The 27931-nt window shown below is 38.3% G+C and overlaps 1 protein-coding gene across 1 annotated transcript in view; it reads right to left on the bottom strand.

Moving 5' to 3' along the window:
- Positions 1 to 3535: 3535 nt before the first annotated feature.
- The window catches only part of tmem163a (transmembrane protein 163a), a 44034-nt gene continuing 19638 nt past the window's right edge, over positions 3536 to 27931 (bottom strand). The window contains exons 3-8 of the mRNA XM_067410438.1: positions 12537 to 12580; positions 12092 to 12183; positions 10712 to 10808; positions 6452 to 6563; positions 4822 to 4963; positions 3536 to 3663 (exon numbers count right to left, since the gene is read on the bottom strand). Coding sequence (XP_067266539.1) covers positions 3603 to 3663; positions 4822 to 4963; positions 6452 to 6563; positions 10712 to 10808; positions 12092 to 12183; positions 12537 to 12580 — 548 coding nt within the window. The 3' untranslated portion in view covers positions 3536 to 3602. The remainder of the gene's footprint in view (positions 3664 to 4821; positions 4964 to 6451; positions 6564 to 10711; positions 10809 to 12091; positions 12184 to 12536; positions 12581 to 27931) is intronic.

Here is a 27931-nt window from a genome sequence, read left to right as displayed (position 1 = left end):
ACTTGAGTAAAAATCAATAATAAATAAAAACAACTTTACCGTGATGATAAAAAGAACAAAAATATGAAATGTTTCCCTCTTCAGATAAGATCACATTGAGCAATACACAAAAGGCTTTGGGAGTCTGTGCTGCAGTTATTGGTCGACTCGTGATTGTCTGGTAATATTGGTAAGAAACATCAGTAGGTGTGCTGTAGCTGAGCTGTGAACCTAACTGATCACAGTCATTTACATTCAGTTACATTTACGTCCCAATTATATGAGACAAAAAACACAAAAGCAAAAATAAGATGTATAAAATGTTAGAAAATATGATTAATGATTAATTATGTAAAAGATGAACCAGGAACCCTGTGTGTGAAAAACAAAACAAAAAATAGTAAAAATATCTCCCACAGAAGCTTATTTGCTTAAAAACATCAAATACCTTGGTTGTCTGCAACTGAAATGTGAGTTATTGTATTGGAATGGTCAAACTGCATATTGTAAATAAGCTTTAGATTTAAAATAAAAAAACATATTTCTGTGCTTACGAAGTAGGACATGTCAAATGTGTGAATGAAAAATTGATGTTAATTCCAATTAATGGGCATTTTTATATTTGCTGGTTTGGTTTTAATCAAATAAAAAGATTTTAAAATACACGAACATTCAAATATTTGGGGTTTGGTCAATTTTCGTGATGTTTTTGAAAGAAGTCTCTTATGCTCACCAAGGCTGCATTTGTTTGATCAAAAATACAATAAAAACATTAATATTGTGAAATGTTATTGCAATTTAACATAATTATTTTCTATTTGAATAAAATTTAAATAAATTTAAATAAATTAATTTATAAAATAAATTTATAAAATGGTCCTGTCCTTGATTCTGATTGGTCAATAGTTGTTTTTTATTCACAATAAAACACGGCTAACGGTTCTGTGTATCACTACACAAAACCCTTAGAAACCACTCTTAGCAAAATAAAATGTATGTTCTCAATTGATTTTGTTCATTGATGCTTTCTGTATTATGTAGAAGAGTAATGTGAGAAAGAGATCGAGTGAGTGAGTTTATTACCTGTATTCAGATTTAGCATTTTCCTTGAGGTCAGTCCTCTGTTCATAATAAAAATCTGTTTAAATGTCTAATGTATTATCTTGTCCTTTTAACAGTTGAGGGGTTTTCCCGTGACTGACAGCGCTAGTTAAAGCATTTGTCAGTTGCATCTTGTTCCGTATTCACAACAATTCAGTCTTTTCAATGTAAAAGTCTTCACTACTGACTGACACACTCATAAAGACAGTCTTTGCTGCCATCTAATGGCGTAATAATGTAACTTCTGTTGCTGTTCACGGTCAGGAACTATTGTTCTGGTGGAAGGAATAATTTAGTGACAGTTTACTTCATGAAAGTTGCATTGACACATATTTTTGGTTTTAGTATTTGTATTGTGTGGTAACCGTTTTATAAAAGCAATAAGGTACTCGAGGCTAGTGCTGTATCATGAATAAGTCACAACCTATTCACGATACAGCACAGCCTCTCGTACCTTATTGCTTACTTAAAAATGAAATGTATTCCTTTGATGTCAAAGCTGAATTTTCAGCAATTCTTTCATGAATAAAAAGTTCAAAAGAACAACATTTATTTGAAGTCTTTACAGTCACTTTTGATCAATTTAATGCATTCTTGGTGAATAAAAATGTTCTAAAAATGATCTTGCAGAGCCCAAACATTTGAATGGTAGTATAGATTTGTAGGTCACAAATGACAAACATTTGTATTTATGCTTTAATCTCTGTGGAGAAAAAAAGGTGAAAACCCATTATATTATACATTAGTATTGTCAAACAGTGTAGTAAAAAAAAAACTAAAAACTAAAATGTGCTTTGTTTTTCCAATGATTTGCTCTCCATTGTAAAATAAGCTGCCCTCTCTCACAACCCTCCATAATACAACAATCATTAATTCTGTCTGCTGGAGTTCAAATCAATCATTTCTACATCAGACGATACTTCAGGCCATTCTAATCTCATTCTGTCTTGGCACGAAAGGAATATCTGATGAATTCAATTGTAAGCGGCAAAAAGACACAGCAGTGCAAGCCAAGAAAATCACTGGTTAAACTTAGTGAATCATCACACAGCAAAGGTCAGATTAATTGACTGATTTAAAATAAGAAACAAATAGTACTGCTAAATACATGAACAAAGATATTTTGCATTGAATTGCACAGCACGAAATACAAGCGAAATAGTTACAGTAAGACGAGTAGGTAGATTAAGGAATATTTCTGTAATTTAGTTGTCATCTTTTTTATTGTTTGTAGTGCTATAAATGGTGTAACAGTCAGGATGTTCAAGATGCTAAAACCTTTTAAAAAAACTTTACAGGTCTTTTTTTGAGGGGGTTTGTGCTGGTGGGTCAATTTGACTATTGACTCATAAGGATTCAATGTGTGTCACAGATCACTGATGTATTGTGGACTTTTCTGTTAACATTAAAGCTATTTTCCAATATCAATATTTCATATGTGACCCTGGACCACTAAACCAGCCATAAGGGTCTTTTTTTTTTTTTTAAATTGAGATTTATACATCATCTGAAAGCTGAATAAATAAGCTTTCCAATGATTTATGGTTTGTTAGGACATATTAGGCTGAGATACAACTATTTGAAAATCTGGAATCTGAGGGTGCAAAAATAATCCAAATATTGAGAAAATCGTCTTTAAAGTTGTCCAAATGAAGTCCTTAGCAATGCATATCCACCCACAAAAATACATTTTTGATATATTTATGGTAGGAAATTTACAAAATATCTTCATAGAACATGATCTTTACTTAATATCCTAATAATTTTTGGCATAAAAGAAAAATCAATAATTTTGACCCACACAATGTATTGTTGGCTATTGCTACAAATATACCCGTGCGACTTATGACTGGTTTTGTGGTCCATGGTCACATATTATTATCTTGCTGACCCTGAACTGTGGTTCTGAGAGGTCTTTAGCCTACAGTGTATTTGTGCCTACCTCTGGAAATTTCTGTGTGCTTTCTTCACTGAAATGTGTATTACCTCTACACTGGAAATGTGGCTGATTTGTAGCCTGAGAGGTTATTTACAATACTGTACAGTAAAATATAAACACACCTTACATGGTGATAGCTATAATTACCTCTAAATCTGAGCTAAAATGCATTATAAGAGTTGTGTGGTTATAAATACACATGATTTTTCATTAAACAAAGAGTATAAATTAATGTTTTCCTTCCTTAATTTAAAAACTAAATAGTGATACAAAGAACATAGAATATAACAGAAATGAATTTCATGGATGTGACCAAAGCATGATGATAGTATAAATGTTTGAGTGCCTGGAGTGATCCGTTGAGCAGCTCATTCCCCTTCCTCCTTCCTTTTAAATGTTGTGCTGAGTGAAAGAGGACATCAGGAGCTGATCGGAGTGATGATTCTACAAGTACCTGATGCTGAATTGGCTGCCAGCAGACTTTATTCCTGGATGTATTTTGGGATTGTGTGTGTTGAGAGAGCAGCAGGAGCAGAAAGGAGTGGATGGATCCATACAATGCCTTTTTCTCTCTGAACCAGCATTACTCAAAGCGCTCATAGTTTCGAGTTTGTCTTACTCGTGGTACCATGTCAACTAATAGCCTGCAGGAGAAATGAACAATGGAAATATCCACATTAGAGACGTTATAGTGCGGATGACTAATGTCTTGAAGTTATGGAGAAAACAAAAACTATCGGTATGTTCTGTATATAAATAGTACAACATGTTCGCCAACCAATACGACCATATAGGTTGTTTGTCACTTCCCTGAAATACGACTCATAGGAGCGTTTACTAAAGTGGCGCCCCTATCGACACTTTCATTTTAATTCATGAAATACGACCCATAGGAGCATTTGCTTTCATTTTAATGCATTGTTCCCTTTTATCTGCATCAGGTTTCGGGTTTCGCGTAGCTCAGCTGGTAGAGCATTGCAATAACAATATGCAATCATGTGATCATGCGATCATGGGTTCGATCCCAGGGAACACACGTGCTCATAAAGTATAAATGCACTATAAATCACTAAGGTTAGGTTTAGGGATGGGGTAGGTGTAGTCATTAATAAAATTAAATTTTTGTAAATGGAAATAGGAGAAATAGTGTAAAAAGTCCACACATTGCATTTAAATGAACACGCATTTTGATTGGTAATGACAGTCATACGTCATTTCATGACGACAGACGTAACACGACACTGTCATTATTTTTTCTCCCACTAGAGGGCGCATGACTTCAAAACGTAAATATAGGTCGTAATATGGTGCGGGTCGTTTTTTTTGGAGGACAGTCTGAAATAGTAGGGCTGGGACAATACGTTGATGAATCCCAAATCGAGAAATGATTCTGGATCAATTCTCTCTCGAACTGATTCGGAGTGGTTTTCAACAGCAGATGGCACTGCGTGCTTTAGAAACAGCCGTACTCTGCTTTCTTCTAATTCCTTGCACACACCACTTGAACCTTCTATAAAATAATCATTCATAAAGTTCGAAAAAGTTGAAGCGAATTACAAGGGTGTTTTCAGTGGGATGTTTACATTAATTTTGCGTCATAAAAGTATTCTGAGGTGCAAATACATTGTCAGACTCTGACGAAGCGTGCAGTTAAAAACTAGAGCGCCATCTGCTATTAAAAACTAAGCTCAGAATGGATTTGCGATGCATTTGGAAAATGTCAGAATCGATTGACGAATCGTAATGCACCGATAGTATTGTCCCAGCCCTAATAAATAGATGATCGCAATAAATAAACTTACTTGACCCCATAAGCTAGAATGATGAGTCCAATCAGGACCCCAGTGGTTCCATCGAGGTACCAAATGGTGGGATAATGTCTAAACACCTCAGCACTAATGAGGATGGAAAAGCCCATGACGCCGCCAACCATAGAATTGAAGCCTTCAGAAAAAAATATAAAAAAGAAACAATTACATTTTATGTGCTATTATGAATTTTATCTTCATGACAACTTCATATAAAATATAAATATTAGATGAAAAGCATTAACTTAAAAACTTATATGTAAATTTAAATTGTAAATTTAAAATTGTAAATTTACCTTGCCAACTAACCAAAATAAATCATTTTAAAGGATTAGTTCACTTTAAAATCACCCCAAGCTTTACTCACCCTCAAGCCATCCTAGGTGTATATGACTTTCTTCTTTCTGATGAGCACAATGAACCGATGCGTTTGTGTGAGAAAAATGTCCATATTTAACAATTTATAAAGTAAAATATCTAGCTTCCGCCAGACTTCCGTATTCTACTTACTAAGAAAGGTATGTCTTATGCCTTCCATATTCAACTTACAAAAAAAAATGCGTAACTGACCCGACGTTACACTTTCTTCCTAAGTTGAATAAGGAAGCTAGATATTTTACTTTATAACTTAACTTAAATATGGATATTTTTCTTACACAAATGCATCACTTCACTTCGGAAGGCCTTTATTAACCCCCCGGAGCCATGTGGAATACATTGTGCTTTAGATGGATGCACTTTCTTGAGCTTCAGACTCATTGTTTCCCATTTACTACCATTATAAAGCTCAGATGCGTCAGGATATTTATTAATATTTCTCTGATTGTGTTCATCAGAAAGAAGAAAGTAATATACACCTAGAATGGCTTGAGGGTAATTTTCATTTTAAAGTGGACTAATCCTGTAAGTACTAAAATTAGTAATGCTAAAATTGAAATAAAAATAAATGAAAGGTAAATAGAAACATAAAAAAAACTATAAATGACAAAAGCACACAACAAAATGACAAACAAAATTAAAATGAGAACTGAAAATATAAAAATAAAAGCTAATCAATTCAATATAGTATAATTGTATATCAGAAACACTGATACAGAGTCACTGGGCTTTTTAATATGAGCTAATACATGAGCTAATAACCTAAACTGAAAGACAAACATGATGTGTGTGTGTGTGTGTGTGTGTGTGTGTGTGTGTGTGTGTGTGTGTGTGTGTGTGTGTGTGTGTGTGTGTGTGTGTGTGTGTGTGTGTGTGTGTGTGTGTGTGTGTGTGTGTGTGTGTGTGTGTGTGTGTGTGTGTGTGTGCTTTTGTTTATATTACATTGTGGCTACCCAATGTCCCCACGATGTAATATAAACCTGAGTTCACCTACATTGTGGGGACCAGCCACCGGTCCCCACAATGTAAATTAATTAATAAAAATACTAAATGATGTTTTTGTGAGAAAATAAAGGTGTGCAGTTTCCTGTGATGGTTAGGTTTAGGGTTAGGGGTAGGGTAGGGGGATAGAAAGTACGGTTTGTACAGTATAAAATGCATTGCGGCCTATGGAAAGTCCTCACAATTCACAAAAACAAACGTGTGTGTGTCTGTCTGTGTTTGTGCGCGTGAGTGTGTGTCATACCATCAGTGATTAGGGCTCTGCTGGTCAAAACCCTTCCCAGCATGAACTTGGCAACAGCAAGAATGACACACATGAGGCCACTGACGATGGAAACGCTGAACAGGAAGTCATCCTGGCAGAGAGACAGACAGTAACAGAGACAGAAAGAAAAAGTGTTCACAGTAGAAATGATGCAAGGTCCATGTGGATGAATCATAAACTGGGAGTGAAGGCACAGGCAATACCAAATTGGCAATGTTAAAACCAGAACCCTTGATGGCCAGTAGAAGTAAAGGTGGGATAAAAGTATAACAATATAAATAGGTCTTTCAGTTGTGCATCTGTAACATGGGGCTCTTGAGGTGACGTAGAGATGAAGTGCAGTTCATTTTAAGCACAAGTGAAAAGTAGCCAACTTAATATTTAATAAGGAATCGAAAAAGCATGACATGACAAGGATTAGACTGGACTACGGAACAGGAAGACTCACAAAAACTGATTTAAACATGAAGGCTATAAATACACAAAAACAAGTTAAGAGAACTATTCCAATGGCTGTGTAAAATGAACATGTTTGTATCAGAATAAAGACTAAAACAGAATACAGACCTTTATTAGAAAATTACATATAAGTAGATTGAAAAAACATTAGGTGAAGATCTCCAAACCCATTAAAGCATCAAGAAAAAGGAAAACAAAAGGTAAAAATAGCACAAATGTCTCTCATCAGTCCTTAGGACATTTTCAGGTGCATCAAATATGAACTAAACCTGTTTTTGTCTCTCTTGTTTCTCTCTTTTCTCTCCAAACTGCGAGTGTCTGCTTTCCACCCACACAACATCCAGAAGCACTTCTCTAACATTTCTAATAAGACAGTTTGTTCAGAGACCTTCATCACTGAGTAACAGCTGAGAGACAATAAGTGTGTTTAAATTCAGACTTTCATCTTTTAAGCTGAAGACCGGCTAGTTAAGACTGGCAATTTGGATGAACTGGACCACACAGCTTTCAAAAAGGCCACCTTAGAGATTTAGTGTGATGGCTATATGCCAGTGAAGGGTGCTGACATGGAGAAGCCAGGTCTAATGAATGTGAGAAAGGAGCTGCAGGCTGACAGAACGGAAAAAAAGAACAGCAGATTAAAGAAGTTGGAAGCCCATTTCCGAATCATCCATCCTAATGCAACAAGAGAGGACCAAAAGAATAGATGGCTTACGGCCAGCACAAATCCATCACTAAAGCTGCAGCGGTGATGTTTCATTAGCACTTATGGGGCAAAACAAGGCTTGAAAGAAAATGAGGTAATCAAACTGTATCCGTGATGGCAGTTAATGTTCACATCAGCTCAGCTTTTCAGGGAAGAGGTGACATTCACACATTCAGTAGTGACTGATTTATAATATAACAGTTTTAGCATGTTATTGAAAATAGAAATGACTAGATCTGCTACACTGCTGCTTCTGCAGAGTGAGTATGGACTTACTACTGCTAAGATACACAGACACGCTGCTGTGAGCATGTAAGATATGCTGCTGCTGCGTGAATAGACATACATAAATCCCGTAGCAGATTTAGGCAGGTGGAGCTGGTACATTTCAGAGGGACTCTGATAGCGCGCTGAAGGACAAGCCTACAGCAAACAATGAACAGACTATTAAAATGTAAATGTAAGAGTAAGAAATCTCTTTGGATCAGCAGAAAACAACCCAAGTTGGGTTGAAAATGGACAAACCCAGCGATTGGGTTGTTTTAACCTTGTGAATGGGTTAAATGTTTGCCTAAGCCAGTCGCTGGGTTTGTCCATTTTCAACCCAACTTGGGTTGTTTTTAACCCAACACTTTTTAGTGTACATTCTTACATAACTAATGTCTGCAGCTTAATCAAACTACTATAATATGACATTGATGTAGCCATTTAAATAAAGATTTTAATAATTAAAGGTACAATTTGTGATATTTTTTTCCGCTAGAGGTCGCTAGAAGCCTATTCAAAACAAAGGCGTAGTTTGATGACGCCAAGTTTTAGAGCGGAAACTTGGGACATGTGGTCTCCATCTCAACGGACGGTGCAAAAGAATAGGGATTGGAGTCTGGAAGAACTCATGTTCGTGGATGCGATCATTAACGTTATTGTAGTATGAAGCAGAGCAGGACCGAGTGTTGCGGGAGCTGAACGAGGAGCTGGAGCGATTGATCAACACACGCCTCACGAGCAGCGGGACTTTTATTATGACACAGCCGCCGGCGCCGCTTCCGCTTTTCCGGTCATGAGTTTACGGGAGCTGTCCTTGTCGACAGAACCAGCGGCAGATGGTAAACAGTAATTATGTTCCATAAATAAGTAACACAATCCACCATAAAACGTGCAAGAGGTAAATAAGGAACTGCTTGAAGCAAGCTAGTGGTTTGCTGGACGCTAGACACTACTTCCGCATTTGTCCACGGCACTGTTGTCATGTGGTTTCAGGTTAGTAAAGGCGGTAACAAAGGTAACTGACGTCATTGACAGGCGACTGCACTGCCCCGTGTCACTGTTTAGAATGGGATTTTCTCATGATTTACAAGTAGTTGAAAACATTAGAGATATTGTTAGTAATCAGCTGGACAAAATATATAACACTAGCCTAGTGGTTTTTGGATATTTTACTGCAAAAATTTTACATATTGTACCTTTAAATAATGGCAATGACAAATTATTATTATTATTTTTTTTTTTTGGTAGACATAATGCAAATAGTCTGTTAGTAAATTTGTATTTACATTCAGTGCAAGCACTGTTATTTCATTTATTTTATTTCAGCTTTATTTTATTTATTTATTTATTTTGTAGTTTTAGAACCTAAACTTATTTTAAACCTAAACATTTACTGCTGTAATTATGCTGTTCTTTTGAACTTTCTATTTACCAAAGAATCAAAACTGATTTAACGAAAATCATTTAGTTAACAATAGCAACCCTGGGTGTAAGTCAGTCATGCCACTCCAGATTTTATTTAATACCAATCAGGATCTTTCCTCTAAAAACAAACAAACAAACTGTATTTAATGATTTTTTTTGCACATTTCATCAAGTAAACGGCAGAGGACAGTGATATAAACTTAATCTTAACCCTCATGCTGTGCTGCTGGAGTGAAACATAACAGATCCCTGACACCTATTATTCCTGTTGTCTGACTCCAAATTACTGCCGTTTCCTCAAGCTCATTAGCATTTCATAGTCTGGGAAGATGAAAAGGGTTGGAGCTGCTATTTTCCAACCAGAGAAACAAACACTGAATGAAAACACTCATTTGCATTTAGATTTTCTTTGATTAGAGAGGTGATGGACAACAATGGAAAAAAATACAGTGTTTAGATTGTCATTAAAAATGAATAGCTTTTAGCTTTTAGTTTAGTCATTTTCTCATTCTCTTCATCTTTTCATCATTTTTCTCCCTCCCTTACATGTTTCCTCATTCAACATAAAAAGAGACAGTATTTTGTGATGAAGAGATAACTGGAAGTCTCTAGACCTGGACATTAATAAACATTTTGTTCGTAGAAGATTATGAAAATATTGTTCAGTAATGTAACATTAGGGTATGTATCAGTCCTCAGAGATTTATCAGTGGTGTAAAAGAGATGAAAATAGAAAGAGAGAGATTAACTCGCAATACCATTAATCACCACCTCTGAAATTATTATCCCGCAGCTCTTTGGAATGATGCCAGTCTTTGATTAATTAACGGATAAAGACTGAACACATCGCTGTTAGGTGTGACTGCTGGGAAAATCCACATCTGACCTTTGAGATGAAATACTGCAGTTTACAAAGTGTTTGTCAGGTAACCTAAAATTGTCTTAATTCAAGGGTCAGAAGAGGTAGCAACTAACATTAAATGGGGTGGTTCACCCAAAAATGAAAATTCTGTCATAATTTACTCACCTTCATGTTGTTCCAAACCTGTATAAATTTCCTTCTTCCTCTGAGCACAAAAGAAGATATTTTGAAGAATGTCAGTAAACAAACAGTTGATGGGCCCCACTGACTTCCATGGTATTTCTTTTTTTCCATACTATGGAAGTCAATGGGGCCCATCAACTGTTTGATTACCCATATTCTTCAAAATATCTTCTGTTGAACAGAAGAAAGAGATTCATTCAGGTGTGGAACAACATGAGGGTGGGTTGAGGAAGTGTGTGAAGAGGACTGTATTCCATCTATTTGTCTCAACTATTATATTTACTGTAGGAAAGCTAACCATAAAATTATAAATATGACACACTGGCACTGAACTCACCACTTCAGGAAGAAGTTTGGTGGCCAGATCATGGATGGCCTTCCCCAAAATACACAAAGACGACAAGATGAAAATCACTCCCAGGATCACACATGCTCTGTGGATGGAGAAAAGCAGAAAACTTATATTGATAAAATGATTCAATTAATCAAATCCCAGACAGATTTATTATGTTTTGAGTATCTGATAAGATGCATAAAATGTCTAAATTTAGAATTATATGTAGAATCTCACCGTGCACCAGCCAGTAAGACTTTTTTTTAAGAGAAATTATTACTTTAATTCAGCAAAGATGCATTAAACTAATCAAAGGTGACAGTATAGAAACAAGGTTACAAAATAATCTGTTTCAAATAAATGCTATTCTTTTGAACTTTCTATTTATCAAAGAATCCTGCAAAAAAAAAAAAAATGCATCACAGTTTCTTAAATAATATTAAGCAGCACATCTGTTTAACATTGATAATAATAAGAAATGTTAGTTGAGTGCCAAATCAGCATATTAGAATGATTTCTGAAGGGTCATGTGGCACTATAGACTGGAGTAATGATGCTGAAAATCATATAGTTAGTTAGATATTAATATATAACAGTTGACTTTTAAATTGTAATAGTATTTCACAATGCAGCCTTGATGAGAAGAGACTTGAAGAGACTTCTTTCAGAAACATTGTAATATCTTAATGACCCCAAATGTTTGAACGGTAGTACATATTAAACCTATTCTTTGTATATATGTGTGGCTGATGTTGGTTCAAGGTTGAAGCAAAAACGATTCTTTGATTTTTATAGTAAACCTACAGAGACCTGATCCATTCTGAAATATATGAAAACTGTCCACAATACATGTTCATATTCCCTGTATGACAAGCAGCCACTGGTACACCTACAGAGACCTGCAATTCTTCTCTAGTATTGCGATATAAATCTCCCACTCTGACACATCGACCAGAAAAATGAGATTCACAAGCTCCCACAGACCTGGGATGAAACCAGCAGCACAGACCTTTATCAATGTAATACGTCTGGAATTGAGACAGTCAAGGTGAAAGCCAGAAACAAGGCAGATCACTCAACAGACTTGATAAAGCAACCATGTTCAGACTTGAAAAAATGTTGCACTGAATGTTAGTAGAATTTAGTCGAAAGAGACAGGACTTTGTGTTCTAAGATGTTCTACCACAATCCCAAATGTACTAGCTTTACAAAGAACAGCCCTGCCAGTGAATTGTTGACTTATATTGTAATATGTATGGAATGTATTTTATGAATGTTGGTCACAGAGGAAGCATTATTCATCCTTTTTAGTGATTTTCTGCAGGTTTTCTGTACCATGCAGTGCCCTACATACCACAGACAGCTCATCTTTTGTTTACTTACATGTATTCTCTATGGGCAGAGTGCACTGCTGCAGCGTTGCTATAGCGCCACAGCACTATAATGGAGGAAAGAACATCTAACGTCGCATCAAACTGAAAAACAACAGTGATTCTTCAGTGCTAGAGAAATGATGCTCAAAGCATCTCACTATGTCACAAACTGAAATCCAGTGATATATTTACTCTAATAAAACATTCCCAGAAGCTGCCTTTAGCACAAGCATGGTAACACCATTTAATAAAATGCACACATAGAATGGTAACTGAAGATTATATACAACAGCACAATAACACACAGTTCCAGACATTTTTGCCTAAAGAATAAAATGTAATTCATTCCTGCATTGACATTAATGTAACTCTAATATGATCCCTGAGATGTAGTGAACATTATTTTTCATGACAAATATATGCATATATGCAATAACACTGAAAATTATACTTACAGCAAACCCAAACGCTGATGCACTGTGTCTCATGAAGGATACAGCTATGGGAAGAGCAAAAGAACAGAGAAGAAGAAGAAGAAATGAGAAAAATACATCTGTAAATTCAAAGTATATAGATTACACAGAACATTTGAACTATTGTAAAGCAGCTTCTGAACTTTAGCTTAGGCCATATGTTTATTATTCTGAACTAATTCTTGGTAACACATTAAAATACTCTTTGTAGTATGGTACCATTGTTTTTTGGAGATGGTACCATGGAAATAACATGTATTTTTGCAGAGTACCAAACTTCCATGTACATTTCATCTATATTACATCATATGTTTTATATTATATTTAATTCTATTCAGTTCAGTTCTATTCTGTACCAAGGTGCCACCACAGTACTTTGTTGTATGAGTCACACAAAAAGCATATCACTCAAATAAATAAATAATGGTAACACTTTATTTTACAGTGTCCTTGTTACACGTTACATGTAGTTAACATAGTAATAACTATAAATTATGCAGAAACAACATGAAACTAACCCTTTTTTGTAGACACCAAAACCTAATCCTAACCCTATAGTTAATATAATATTACTACGTATTTAAATTTATAACTACACTGTAACAAGGACACCTTAAAATAAAATGTAACCTAAATAATAATAAAATAGTAATATAATATAACATGATTGCTGAGGGGATTGTTACTTTTGTGAAATATCAGAGAGTTTCACGAAGAGAGAAGATGCCTTCTATACATGTTCAGCTCTGAGCCCAAACTGAAGGGTCATTCACAGTACAGGTCCATTTATAATGTTTTCACAGTATGGGTACATTCACAGTACAGTGTCTGTCTGCTGTTGTTATCAGATGAAAGTGTAATTGTCAAATCCCTTGTTACATTTATCAGAATGCAGAGCCAACTCTTTGCATCTATTAAAATGTGAATTGAAAAAGGCTGCCCACTGTGTTTTGACTTTTTTGACAAAGCCTTCTGACTGCAGAGATGTGAGGCTCTCCATTTTACCAACCGTGAGCTTGCATTTGAGAGGCTCTATTTGCTGCCCCCCTTTTGAGTGGAGAACTCTCACTGTTCTATTGATCTCTAACTTTAAAGACAGACTCGACCACCACGTGTCATAGCAACAGAGGGGCTGCACAGCGCATGATATCTTACATGCCCTTGAAACAAAACAACAATTCTGCTCTGGATCTGTTATGTATGGAAAACATGTAGAGATTTTTGGTTCATTAAAACAACTGATAAAAACAACAGAGCCCATAACAGATGTTTTAGTCAATGTATTATAAAATATAATATCCAACAGCAACAACATCAGAATGGTGGCATTGTGGTCAGTACCAGATACCAATTGTCACAAATTCCCTGTGTTTGGACTCTTATGTTATGTTTTTTTTGCGTTTATAGTTCGTATTAAGTTCTCCAGGTGCTTCCTATTTGCCACACCCCCTTATTATCTTGTTTAGTGGGCTGCGGAGCGTGGTTCATTGCAGACCTCACCAGCAGTCGGCACCATCATGGTGTCTGAACCCGTCCGAGAGTGGAGAGGATTGTTGGCCAGTGTGGACGATCCACCACTGACTTCAGCACAAGCAGCTGGCATTCCGAAGCCCAGGTTTACCGGTTCCTACGCACTCAAGCTCAGGTTTGTCAGTTCCTACGCACTCAAGCTCAGGTTTGTCAGTTCCTACGCACTCAAGCTCAGGTTCGCCAGTTCCTACGCACTCAAGCTCAGGTTTACCGGTTGCTACGCACTCAAGCCCAGGTTCGGCGGTTGCTACGCACTCAAGGTTCGCCGGTTGCTACGCACTCAAGCCCAGGTTTACCGGTTGCTACGCACTCAAGCACAGGTTCGCCGGTTGCTACGCACTCAAGCACAGGTTCGCCGGTTGCTACGCACTCAAGCACAGGTTCACCGGTTGCTACGCACTCAAGCCCAGGTTCACCGGTTGCTACGCACTCAAGCCCAGGTTCACCGGTTGCTACGCACTCAAGCACAGGTTCGCCGGTTGCTACGCACTCAAGCACAGGTTCGCCGGTTGCTACGCACTCGAGCCCAGGTTCACCGGTTGCTACGCACTCAAGCCCAGGTTCACCGGTTGCTACGCACAAGCCCAGGTTCGGCGGTTGCTACGCACTCAAGGTTCGCCGGTTGCTACGCACTCAAGCTCAGGTTTACCGGTTGCTACGCACTCAAGCCCAGGTTCGGCGGTTGCTACGCACTCAAGGTTCGCCGGTTGCTACGCACTCAAGCCCAGGTTTACCGGTTGCTACGCACTCAAGCACAGGTTCGCCGGTTGCTACGCACTCAAGCACAGGTTCGCCGGTTGCTACGCACTCAAGCACAGGTTCGCCGGTTGCTACGCACTCGAGCCCAGGTTCACCGGTTGCTACGCACTCAAGCCCAGGTTCACCGGTTGCTACGCACTCAAGCACAGGTTCGCCGGTTGCTACGCACTCAAGCACAGGTTCGCCGGTTGCTACGCACTCGAGCCCAGGTTCACCGGTTGCTACGCACTCAAGCCCAGGTTCGCCGGTTGCTACGCACTCAAGCACAGGTTCGCCGGTTGCTACGCACTCGAGCCCAGGTTCACCGGTTGCTACGCACTCAAGCCCAGGTTCGCCGGTTGCTACGCACTCAAGCCCAGGTTCACCGGTTGCTACGCACTCAAGCACAGGTTCGCCAGTTGCTACGCACTCAAGCCCAGGTTTACCGGTTGCTACGCACTCAAGCCCAGGTTTGTCAGTTCCTACACACTCAAGCTCAGGTTTACCGGTTGCTACGCACTCAAGCCCAGGTTCGCCGGTTGCTACGCACTCAAGCACAGGTTCGCCGGTTGCTACGCACTCAAGCACAGGTTCGCCGGTTGCTACGCACTCGAGCCCAGGTTCACCGGTTGCTACGCACTCGAGCCTAGGTTCGCCGGTTGCTACGCACTCAAGCTCAGGTTTGTCGTTTCATACGCACTCAAGCTCAGGTTTGTCAGTTCCTACGCACTCAAGCTCAGGTTTACCGGTTGCTACGCACTCAAGCCCAGGTTCGGCGGTTGCTACGCACTCAAGCCAAGGTTCGCCGGTTCCTACGCACTCAAGCCCAGGTTTACCGGTTGCTACGCACTCAAGCACAGGTTTGTCAGTTCCTACGCACTCAAGCTCAGGTTTACCGGTTGCTACGCACTCAAGCCCAGGTTCGGCGGTTGCTACGCACTCAAGCCAAGGTTCGCCGGTTCCTATGCACTCAAGCCCAGGTTTACCGGTTGCTACGCACTCAAGCACAGGTTCGCCGGTTGCTACGCACTCAAGCACAGGTTCGCCGGTTGCTACGCACTCAAGCACAGGTTCGCCGGTTGCTACACACTCAAGCCCAGGTTCGGCGGTTGCTACGCACTCAAGCCAAGGTTCGCCGGTTCCTATGCACTCAAGCCCAGGTTTACCGGTTGCTACGCACTCAAGCACAGGTTCGCCGGTTGCTACGCACTCAAGCACAGGTTCGCCGGTTGCTACGCACTCAAGCACAGGTTCGCCGGTTGCTACACACTCAAGCCCAGGTTCGCCGGTTGCTACGCACTCAAGCCCGTCTGTCTCAGCACTTTCTAGTTCCTCGGATGGAGCGCCACTCGACTTGGAGGCAGACTGTTTGTTTGTTCTCTCTGTAATGGCTACTGCCATTTGGTGATTTGGTGTGTTTGGGCTGCACACACGCCACCTATTTCGCCGGAGTCAGCGGCGGGAGGACTTTCTGAACTCTTTGTGTCTTCGGATACTTTTGTTTCTGCTGCAAGCGCAAATTCTGTAACCCATGTGAACTCTAATGCCTCTGTTTCAGTCATGGGCACCGTTTCTGAACTCTCTGTGTTTTCTGCTGGCTCTGAGGCCATTTCTACATTTTTCCTGTTGGCTCCGTTGTGACTACTGAGGCTGGTTTTAAACTCTCTGTGTCCTCTGACTTTGATTTCTGTCCAGCTGGAAACCCAGAGATCGCTTGTGAACTCCCTGTCAAGTTAGAGACTATAGAGATCTCTTTTGAACCTTTTGCTAGTCCTGTTATGGTCAAGGAGACAGATTTTGAATTCCCTGTATGTTTATCTTTAGCCTCAGAGACACTTACTACCCTGCCTGTGACCTTTTGTGTAGTTCTGCCCAGCTCTCAAGATCCGCCGTCTAGACCTCCAGCCCCGACTACACTGCTGTGGTGGTCATCATCTCCACCGTGGAGACCTCCAGCCCCAACTACACTGCTGTGGTGGTCATCTGCACGTAGATCCACTACTCCGTTTGTTCATTTCACACCCGGACGTTACACCAATACCTTACCACTCAATATAGTTTGGCCCAGATATGCTCCCATCCCATTCTTTCTCTTTCTTTCCTAACTCTTGATCAATAAAAATGTGGGGGAAAAAACAAGAAAAAAAACACTACTACACTCTTAAAAATAAAGGTTCTTTATTGGCATCTACTGTATGGTTCCATGAAGAACCTTAACAATCCATGGAATCTTTCCATTCCACACAAGGTTCTTTATAGTAGAACATTTTTAAATGTTCTTTACACTAAAGAAAAATTGGTTCCTTTAAGAACTGTTCAATGAAAGGTTGTTTGGGGAAGCAAAAATGGTTCTTCTATGGCATCTCTGTAAACCCCCCTTTCCCCTCCCCCCTTTTGGAACCTTTATTTTTATGAATGTAGTTGCACGGCAAAAGAAGTAGCTCTAGATTCCTTGATTTTTTTATGGCTGAAGGGTCATAATACTAGAAAGAACAACAAGCTTACAAGCTTAATTCTAAACATGTGCAATTGTTTGCTGCTGGCATCTGTGAAATTGCCAATATGAGCAGACAAAAAAGTACAGGATCTGGAAAAGATAACATTCACATTCACATGACCTATATGCATGTGAAATATTGCCACAAAACTGAGCACATAGACAGGAATGTGATGATCAAAGAACCCAGTGAGTGTAGTTGCAGCAGAAGAAACATGCTTGAGGAAGTAGGTCAAAATAAGTGTGAATGTATTGACTCTCATGTCCTGCATTCTATCCATAATGATATTAACAAGAAAAAAAAATCACAGCATTATTGTCTTTTTTGCTGATGAAAAATGATTTTGAAATTACAAGTTCAACAAGCACATATGGGTGTGGTGTTCAAGTGTTATTAAGTTCAAAGTATACTTAGTATTTTAAGCGTACAGCATATGCGTACAATCGAACGCCTAGTCTTTCAAAGTGTACTCCATTTGATATTGTGCACAAACGCAGGATGTCGACACATGCACTCTAGAAAGATTCATCTTTGTCCAGTGTCTGCAATATTTCTCTCCAGAAGTTAATATTTTTGTCTGTTGTTGTTGCAGTCTTCTGTATTTTGTTGTTGTTTTTGTTCTATCTCTTCAGTTTCGATTTCTTCTGTGAAACAACCGCCTGGCCCAGTGTTTTCACAGTGGGGAACTGATTAGTGCAAAACAATTTCAATGCACATAATGCGTTACAAAAATTAGGCAGCACATGTATTCTGGTGATGAAATTTTGCACAAAAACTGAAGTATACTTTGGCCTTTATGCTTCAGTTGTCAATAATTTGTGTAGCGTATCTTATAAAGGCTCTGATTGAAACTAGAGGTAGGAAGTGTAGGTTTGTCCAGATCATTGACAAATGCAGGTTTGACTTGAACACTTAACACCTAACAAAAAACTCCCTTTAGGGGGTTTGCTAACAAGATACAAGACATCTATTAACAGGAGAAAAGCTGTAGAGGCCGAGACATGGGAGAGAGAGGGAGATGGCTGGCACATCTCTGATTTGCACTTAGTCACTTTTTCACTTTCAATCTCTACCAGTCTCAGGTATATTTGCTCCAAATTCCCTTTCAAGGAAACTCAGTTCACTCAGTGGTCATATTGACAATGCCTCCAGGCAGCTATTTCAGGCATGCAAGACCAGATCCAATTTACTTCAAAGGAGAATAGTGAAATCTCCAAAAATGCTTGCCAAACTCACATTTAAATAACATCCATCCACATTCAAATCAGCAAAGACTTCCCCATAGATTTCACAACAGGTTAAGGTTGGTCACCCGTTTGCCGTGTTGGCCATCAGAAAGCTGCTTGGTTTGAAAGTGACTTCTGTGTGAGTTGTGCTTCATACATTAATACACTATTGACAATATTCAATTAACTTTTTTGGCTGAGAAAATGTCACTGAAATTGTAGCCAACTTGCACTAGAGCTGGCACATTATGTGTTGCAGTTTCTCTGATTTATAGCAATATAAATCTTCATATATATACAGTCTTTGATATGGTCTGTCTGCTTTAGTTAGTGAGAATGAATAAGCTTGAAGGGGTAGTTCAGCTAAAAATTTAAATTCTCTCATCACATATTTGCCTTCATGTAATAAAAAACCTGTATGACTTTCTTTCTACCATGTAACACAAAATGTGAATTTTTGGAAAATATCCTGGCCATTCTTTTCAAAAGTGGCCCAAACTACTTAATGTTATGTCTTATGTGGTCATATGATAGCTTTGTGTGAAAAAAGTCATCATTCATTCAGTCAGACACATCATTCTTTTGAATGAATCATTCTTTTAATTCTTTTCAATGAAAAGGTTGATATAAGTCTGAATTATTTGTTCAGAATTGGATCGATTTGGTTTTAGACTTTTCTTCAAAATTTGTTCTTTTGTGTTCCACAGAAGAAAGGTCACATGGGGGCATTATGATACACATGAGGGCATAAATAATACTATTACTTTAATTAAATTGTCAATTTGTCTATGGTTGGCTCAGATGTTGTCTCTGGCACTGGCATCGCGGCAGGCTCGGGCTCCGAGTCTATGGTGGGCTCAGGCTTTTGTCGTCTGTGCATGGTGTGGGAAGCGCCTGGCTGGGCTATGGTTGTGGAGTGGGGCTGGCAGGGTTTACTTTCGCTGGGCAGACATTGAATTCACCAGCACCCACTCCACATAGATGGTGAAATTTCCCTGAGGACCGTCCACAGGCAGGCGTGCCTTGAACCACTCATTAAGGCTGGTGCAATATGTCTATCTGGAGCAGTCCAGAGCAGTCCACTTTAATGAATAAATCAAAAAAACAAAACAAAAACAAAACGTAACACACAGGAGATCACTTGAAAAACAGAACAGCACAACCACTTCAATATAGACAAGACTGAACCATGAACAGAGGAAACTAAGGGCTTGAATACACAGAGTAATTAACAGAACTAAGAGCAGGTGTGGAACTAATGGTTAACCATGAAAATAAACTAGGATCATTAAAGGTGCTAAAGAGGATCTTTTCGTCGACTCAGAAACCAAAGACTGTTAGTAAGTTTTTTAAATGAGCGCATGCGTAAAAACAACCCCCCTCCTTCACAGCTCATTTCGAGGGAACGCCTCCCAAAACTCGTGCACAAGTATTGGAACACGAGTGTTTACCACCGGCATTCTCTGTATCGTGTTAGTGGATTCATTATGTCGGACTCACCTCAGGTAACTCATAATCTGCAGTTGTTACTCCTGTCTCCTGACAAAAACATTGCATGCAGTGCCTGTAGAGTGTGGAAAGTTACTGGAGCACGCAGCCACGCACGTCTCGCACAAGGAACGCCATGGCAGTGATTGACAAGCCAGAGGGCCAATCCGCGCACGTCTTTCACAAGGAACGTAATGGCAGTGATTGACAAGCCAGAGGGCCAATCGTTTATGCGATGATCGCGTAAACGATTGGCTGTTTTTAAGGCCCTACCCCATGCACGGATGATGTATATTAATATTATTCCTTTCAGTGCACCTAATAAATAGTCTTTTATCAGTTAGTAAAGACAGTTTCAAGTAATATTGCAAAAATGTATAAAACAAAACATCCTCTTTAGCACCTTTAACATACACACGTTTAACTATCAAATCTGATGTTTACAAAGCGTTTGTGGATCCGGAGGAAATCGGGGTGGTCCGTTTTACGCACAAATTACTCCAAATTTACTCATATATTTATGAAAGTTTCATTAATGAGGCCCATTGAACATACCCCTGACAACAGAATGACACTGAGATTTTAAATTTGCTTCTGTAATGAATGAGGAATGGTGGGAGAACCCCTCTCTCAGTGCTTCAGGCTGATAATGGCCACCTCTCCTGCTTTTCATCACACTAATCCCCATCTCAGAGGACCAGAGCTCACTGAGGATGTTGTTCCTCTTGTTAGACTGTGTGTGCTATGAATTTCAAAAGAAGCAGAGACGTCAATGAAATAGAAAGCAGAATTTGCTGCTTTTCTGATCAGATTTCCAAAGGCAGAACTGTTTAAAAGCTTTAAACTATCCCGTGATTCCATTTTTTAATGACTTATTTGTGGTGCAGTGCAGCTAATTTGTTATGAAAGGAATTTTCTGAGTGGAAATCCAGTATATTACTAATAGAATGGGTAAATCAACAGTCAGTGTCTCACTAATTCTACTGTAATCTATTTGAAATCAATTTCAGGAGCACCTGAGAAAGTGACACTTTGAAAGAATCGATGGACTTAAAGGAATATCAATATATAACACGCTCTTAATATCTTTGAGTAAGGATAGTGACTGAGCCAGGCCTATGTGAATAATCAACATTTACCTCATAAGAGAGTCTATGTATATCTGCGAAGGACATAATTAACAATTCCAATGCAAATGAATGCAAATTCCTCGACCTCACGTAACAGCCACGTTAGGGGACCCTGGCTATCACAACAATGCTCTTCCTCAGCTCTGCTGCAATATGTTGTCTTTAATAATTCACAGCCTACAGTGCTGGGCCATTTGCCACATGCAGAGTGGAGTTTACTGCACCTCCACCCCTCAGTGCGACTCACCAGCGCTGCCATCAAATTAAGAGAATTTGATTTGAGAAACAGTGGAGTTTAGGCTTCATATGAAATATGATCATCGTATGGTGCAGGCAGTTAAAGTCATGTGCTCTGCGGGTGAGACTAGCATTGAATAAAGAAGCTTAAATGTATACCTGGAAGGTCTAACAACTTGCTGTTATTTAAAATATGTTTCATATAACATGATTTCTTGAAACACGCTCACCACAAACAAAAATAACCAAACAACCACAGGTCTTATTAGAAAGAAAAAAAAGTACTAATTGAATCAGAGGGGGAAAACAGCATTTGCAAACACATTTGCAGTATTAGCAATATTATTCCAGAAGGATTAAGGCACTTTGCAACTAAGGCACTTTTTCACAGAATCATTGTACTTCAACAGAATAGTTGTACTGCTAAGACCTTTAGTCAAAAGACAAATAAACACAGCAAATACAGAAGCAGTATATCAGTGACTTATTACCCCAGTGACTTGACTGTGTATATTTATATTTGTGTGCAGCTGGGAGCTGGAGGAAAAGTATGACTTTAAAATTGATGTGTTTATCCACAACAAGAAATTACACACTGCATTACACACATTCATTTAGCCTAGGCTTAGCAAACATGAAAAAAGTTGCAAGTGTATATGTCTGCATTTCACATAACTACAAACCACTACACTTTAGCTTGCTTATAATGTCAGATTAGAATTTTACATGACACTTTAGATTTATTTTAAGTCATTAAACAATGCAAATAATTATGAACTGATATATATATTAATCTCAATATAATAAAATCTCAATTAATAATAATTAATAATAATGTTATTAAATTAAAAAGCCTATTTAGCTACCTTTTTAGTCATTCCATGTACTGAATAAAACTCTTGAAAATTATATTATTATTGTAATTATCATTATTATGAATTGAGATTATATTATACTGAGATTTATATCAGTTCAAAATTTAATACATTTAAATAACTTTATGTAATAGAAAACGTGACATTTAAATCAAAATGCAACTTTTTTCTGTAATTACTGATTATTAGTTATTTGAACACGCTTGATAAATCTCTTTTATACCCTACATCAAGAAAGAATTCCCCTTATTCCCAGCATTATTCACAGATTCCAGGTATTCCCTCTTGTGGGACCCGCCACACGTCCGACACGCCTCCTCTGTGGTACGGCATCCAGGTTCCAGAGCCCTAATCTAGGTTGATTTATTGAGGTCACACTCACAGCACATGCAGCTCACGTCTGAGCTCGGCTTCCAGGAGCCCCTTGAGACCAGAGACTCTCAGCCAATATGGCCAGTCGAGCAGATTTGCTTGGCTGCCGTTTGTTAACAGGAAGAGCGCCGCACCTGCTTTCTGCTGCAGAAGGCTAAGAAATTTATATTGATATAGGCTTCAGGACATGCCAGACTGAGATACAGAGTGTTTTTAAGGCAATTTTATAGTTTGTATTTCAAGGCCTTTAGATTTAATGCCATGCGTGTGAAGCATGTGACAGGATTGGCATGCCCACAGACATATCTGATCCCCAGTTTACGCTCACGTAAACACCCCAATGGTGTTCGGCTGACTGCACAACTGAATGAATTCTGCAGGACTGAAAAGAATAATAAACGTCACGAAGATGTAAAATATTTTTTGAAAAAAAAAAAAAAAGAAAATGTTACTGTGTTTAATGAATTAATAAATACTTGACAGCTGAAGCTTGTGATTTTTATTGCATGTCTAAAATAAGAATGAACAAATTCATTTAATGGTCGCTGCTAACTGAGAGATAGTGGACAAAACATTTACAAAAACGAATTAGTTTACCAGCCCTGTTTAAATAGATAGGACCTGCATGTTTCATATTACTCAAAAGCCTCTATGGTGACCTATAGACTGTGGCACAGCGGAAACTATAATTACATCTCTAGATAAATATTTAATCACTTTAAAATACATTTTAAAATTAATCTTTTTTATTATTTAAAAAAGTGAAAAATTTTGACATGTAATTCGTTATGGTGAACTTGAAGGGCTTTAGGACTCTAGTAATATAGTGAGTAATTTCTGAACTAAATAACATCATTAAACAGAATTGTAAAAAAACTGCAGATTACATAACACACCAAGTCTGCCTTTGGTCAACCAAGCACATAGTTCTGTCCAAAACTCATGTCATTGGTTAAGTCAAGCTGGAAGGAATGCTCAAACAAGTAGGTAATGCTGACAACACCACAGAGTTACAGTACACTTTGATAGGGAGTCATATGATTAGCTTATCTATAGCTGGCTATATATTAAAGACAGAAGAAATTATTTTTTAACATTGAAAATCTAACTTCCTCTCAGGTTGAAAGCTGACCTGATGAGCTGACATGCTTTAGGAACACTTGCTCAGTGCGTGTTTGTGTGCTGTAGGCTTCGTGAACACATGTCTGAGGCCATGACAACAAGCTTTCAGAGGAGCAGCTGTTCCTGTCCATATTTTAACATCAGCAGTACAGGAGTTCAGGTGAAATAGACTGTAATGTCCTAGTGTTAAATATGGTGTCCTTTCATGCATTCCTAAATCATATATTTAGTTATATTTAACCACCATTTGTTTAAGGTAACAGTACTAATGTTTTTTTGTTTTCATAGGCTACTATAATTTAAAACTTATAGTAGTGCAGCTACTTAATGTGCAGCATTACTTGAAACAAAAATATTCAACCTCAGTCTAGGCTTACTAAACTGCACTAGCCAGGGGGAATTCAGGACCATGGACAGCAGAAGTCCACTAGGTGATATTTACTACCTTTGCGCTAAACAATGTGAACACATAGACCAGAAGAACATTCTGGAGGAATATAGGAACTGACTGATGGCACTGAATTCTAACAATATCTGTAATACTCGTATTTACCGGAATCTTGAAATGACAACACGTGACGTTATATTCGGAGCTGTTCACGTCCTTTTGGTCCTTGGACTGGGAATTATGCGTTTCCATGGCACCACTATCAACACCTAATAAATCAATCTACAGCGGTCAGGTGGTACAGCAACCACGTGGTACATCTGGGAGCTTTCAGAAAACTCCCAGCTTACAAGATATTCAGTAATACGATATATCACGATAATGAATATGCAAAATATTATCGCGGGCACTTCAAAATACCATGGATAATTATTTATTACGAATTATTCAAACTTTTATAATACATTTTAAGAAAACTTTCCCCATCAACCGTATAAAATGCACAACACTGCTGTATGCTGTATTAACTTTCATAAGTGTAGCAGACCCCATCCGAATTATGACCAAACCTTTACTGATGTTTTAAAAAGTTTATTTTGTCCGTTTTCACTCTAATAAAATCACCACAAAAGCTAAACAATACAGAGTACAAGAAATGTGCATTAAACTCTCTCTCTCCATTGCATTATCATCAACATACAGCGAATTACTCAAAACACTAATTACAACTAACAGTGAACAAATACATACAGATCTTATGACTTTTTGATTAATAAACGGACAACTTTAAATCAGCAAAATAACTGAAGAACTGCATGCTCTCCATTAGCTGTATTAAAGCTCCGTAGATGAGAAGACCCGTCAAAATAAGAGTCCCGCCTTAGCAAAGGAGATGTGCAGATCTCATACATATTTAAACTTACAAAAAATATTAAAATGTACACAAAAACAAATTAGAAGATTAATCACAATAAAGTCTGTTACAATAAAGAAGCATTATTTATATTGTATATTTAATTTATACAGTGAAGAATATGCAGTGCTATTTTACATTTGTTTACTTTATTCTAGTACCTGAAAACTATTAAACCTACCTAAAAAGCACTGTTTATTGTATCTTTGTTCTGCTGTCTTTATGTAGGCCTGCTGAATGTTAAATGGATCCAGTCCATGCTCATTAAAAATTATTTGATGATGCAGCAATAAACCTGTTATTATATTTGATGTAGGTGTTTTTGAATTTTGCTTATTTAAAACATGATCAAAATACTATCTATTTTAATGACAAAATTTCAAATAAGAGAGGAAGTGACAAATATCGGTATCAGTATCGGCCAATAATTGTTTGCTAATATCGGTATTGGTCTCGGCCCCAAAAATTCATATCGGTGCATCCCTAGTTTATTTCTTAGTTAATGTTTAATAATTACTAAAATCAAAAGTTGTGACTATTATTTAATGAATCTGAGCTAAAACGGATCAGTTAACATTAACTGTAGCTATTGCTCATTCTTAATCTTAGTTAATGCATTAACTAACATTAAATAACGAGACGTTATTGTAAGTGTTACCTGTTGTTCTTTATAATTCTTTTGCAGTTTAATCTGTTTGAAACATTTTCTTTATACATTTTTGTGCACTGCATTATTGTATTTAAATGTTCAGAGTTCTTTTTGTAATAAGAAAGAGTTCTTAAACCTGTTACACTATGACAACACTTTTTTTGCAACTTATTTCTATATTGTGATAATACTGTATAATGTGATAAAAGCTTCAGCAATTATCACAACATGAAAATTTGATACCGTCACATGCATATTCAGTAGACATTATGTTTGTGAGAAAGAAAGAAAGAAAGAAAGAAAGAAAGAAAGAAAGAAAGAAAGAAAGAAAGAAAGAAAGAAAGAAAGAAAGAAAGAAAGAAAGAAAGAAAGAAAGAAAGAAAGAAAGAAAGAAAGAAAGAAAGAGCTTCCCAAGTCATTCAGGTATAGTTTCACAGTGATTGATGATGTGTCCCATAAACCCTAGCAGCAGGACACTGGTTCCATTATCAGAAAACAATTTTGTGATGTCGGTAAATGGACTCGAAGGATAACTCAACACCGAGACTTAATGTGTTTAGACAGGTTCCTAATGGAGCAGAACGGCAGACGTCTGCAGTGCCCTGCTCAGGTTACAGGGCCAGTACAATACATGCAACTCATTTAGCCAACCCTTTCTTGATGTTTTAAGCAGGTCCTGCAGAGGGACAATAGCATTATATACTCAGCTTACAACAGCAGTGATGACAAATCTAGGACAAAACAATAAATAATGATCATCATCATCATCTTATAACAACATGGTCAAAACAGTCTCATGCCTGTTTCACACTGGATGCGCAAGCAGTGCGGAGGCAGCGCAGAAGATGTGCATATGAGAGCGGGAGCAGCACTCGCCCATTGTGCTTTCACACTGGCAGCATTTGTTGCACACAGCAGAACCGCGGCTTGTGTATTGTAAATACAGACAAGTATCATCCATTCAGTCACATTTTCCGGTGTTCTTCTCCAACCACTGTCTGTCATGTGCTTTGATTTATGGGCAGCATACTCTGCTACGATGTGACCTTGTTCACACTGTCCCACACACATATGCATCTAACATGCTGCAGATATAGTTAGTTTACATGATAAAAGTAATCTTAAAGGTACAATTTGTGATTTTTTTTTTCCGCTAGAGGTCACTAGAAGCCTATTCAAAACAAAGGCGTAGTTTGATGAAGCCAAGTTTTAGAGCGGAAACTTGGGACATGTGGTCTCCATCTCAACGGACGGTGCAAAAGAATAGGGATTGGAGTCTGGAAGAACTCATGTTCGTGGATGCGATTATTAACGTTATTGTAGTATGAAGCAGAGCAGGACCGAGTGTTGTGGGAGCTGAACGAGGAGCTGGAGCGATTGATCAACACACGCCTCACGAGCAGCGGGACTTTTACTATGACACAGTCGCCGACGCCGCTTCTGCTTTTCCGGTCATGAGTTTACGGGAGCTGTCCTTGTCGACAGAACCAGCGGCAGATGGTAAACAGTAATTATGTTCCATAAATAAGTAACACAATCCACCATAAAACGTGCAAGAGGTAAATAAGGAACTGCTTGAAGCAAGCTAGTGGTTTGCTGGACGCTAGACACTACTTCCGCATTTGTCCACGGCACTGTTGTCTTGTGGTTTCTACGTCAGTAAAGGCGGTAACAAAGGGTAACTGACATCATTGACAGGCGACTGCACTGCCCCGTGTCACTGTTTAGAATGGGAATTTTCTCATGATTTACAAGTAGTTGAAAACATTAGAGATATTGTTAGTAATCAGCTGGACAAAATATATAACACTAGCCTAGTGGTTTTTGGATATTTTGCTGCAAAAATTTTACACATTGTACCTTTAAAGTTAAGATATGCCTCTAGTTTTAATAATTTATACAGGCCTTTGAAGTTTGGGCAAAAACTCCTGGCAGTGATTTGTTTTTGTGTATTTTATTTAGTTTTTCACAGCTCTTGAATGTCATATGGTGACTGTGAAATGGTGAAATGTGAAATGTGTTATTTTTCATGTTAGTCAGGTACATTTTGATAAAGAACAATGCGCTGTGGCTTTAACCCTTGAGGGACGGATTGGGCGGTACCGCCCAAAATGGCATACTTTTACAAATGTGTAGTTATCTCAAAAACTATTAATGCTAGAGAGATGCGGTCTTTTTTGCCATCTTCCTCAGATTCCACTGAAAACAGCG

Source organism: Chanodichthys erythropterus, chromosome 14 (genome assembly GCF_024489055.1).
Source record: "Chanodichthys erythropterus isolate Z2021 chromosome 14, ASM2448905v1, whole genome shotgun sequence".
NCBI lineage: Eukaryota > Metazoa > Chordata > Actinopteri > Cypriniformes > Xenocyprididae > Chanodichthys > Chanodichthys erythropterus.
The sequence above is the reverse complement of the archived record's forward strand: the minus strand, read 5'-3'. Positions and strand labels throughout refer to the sequence as shown.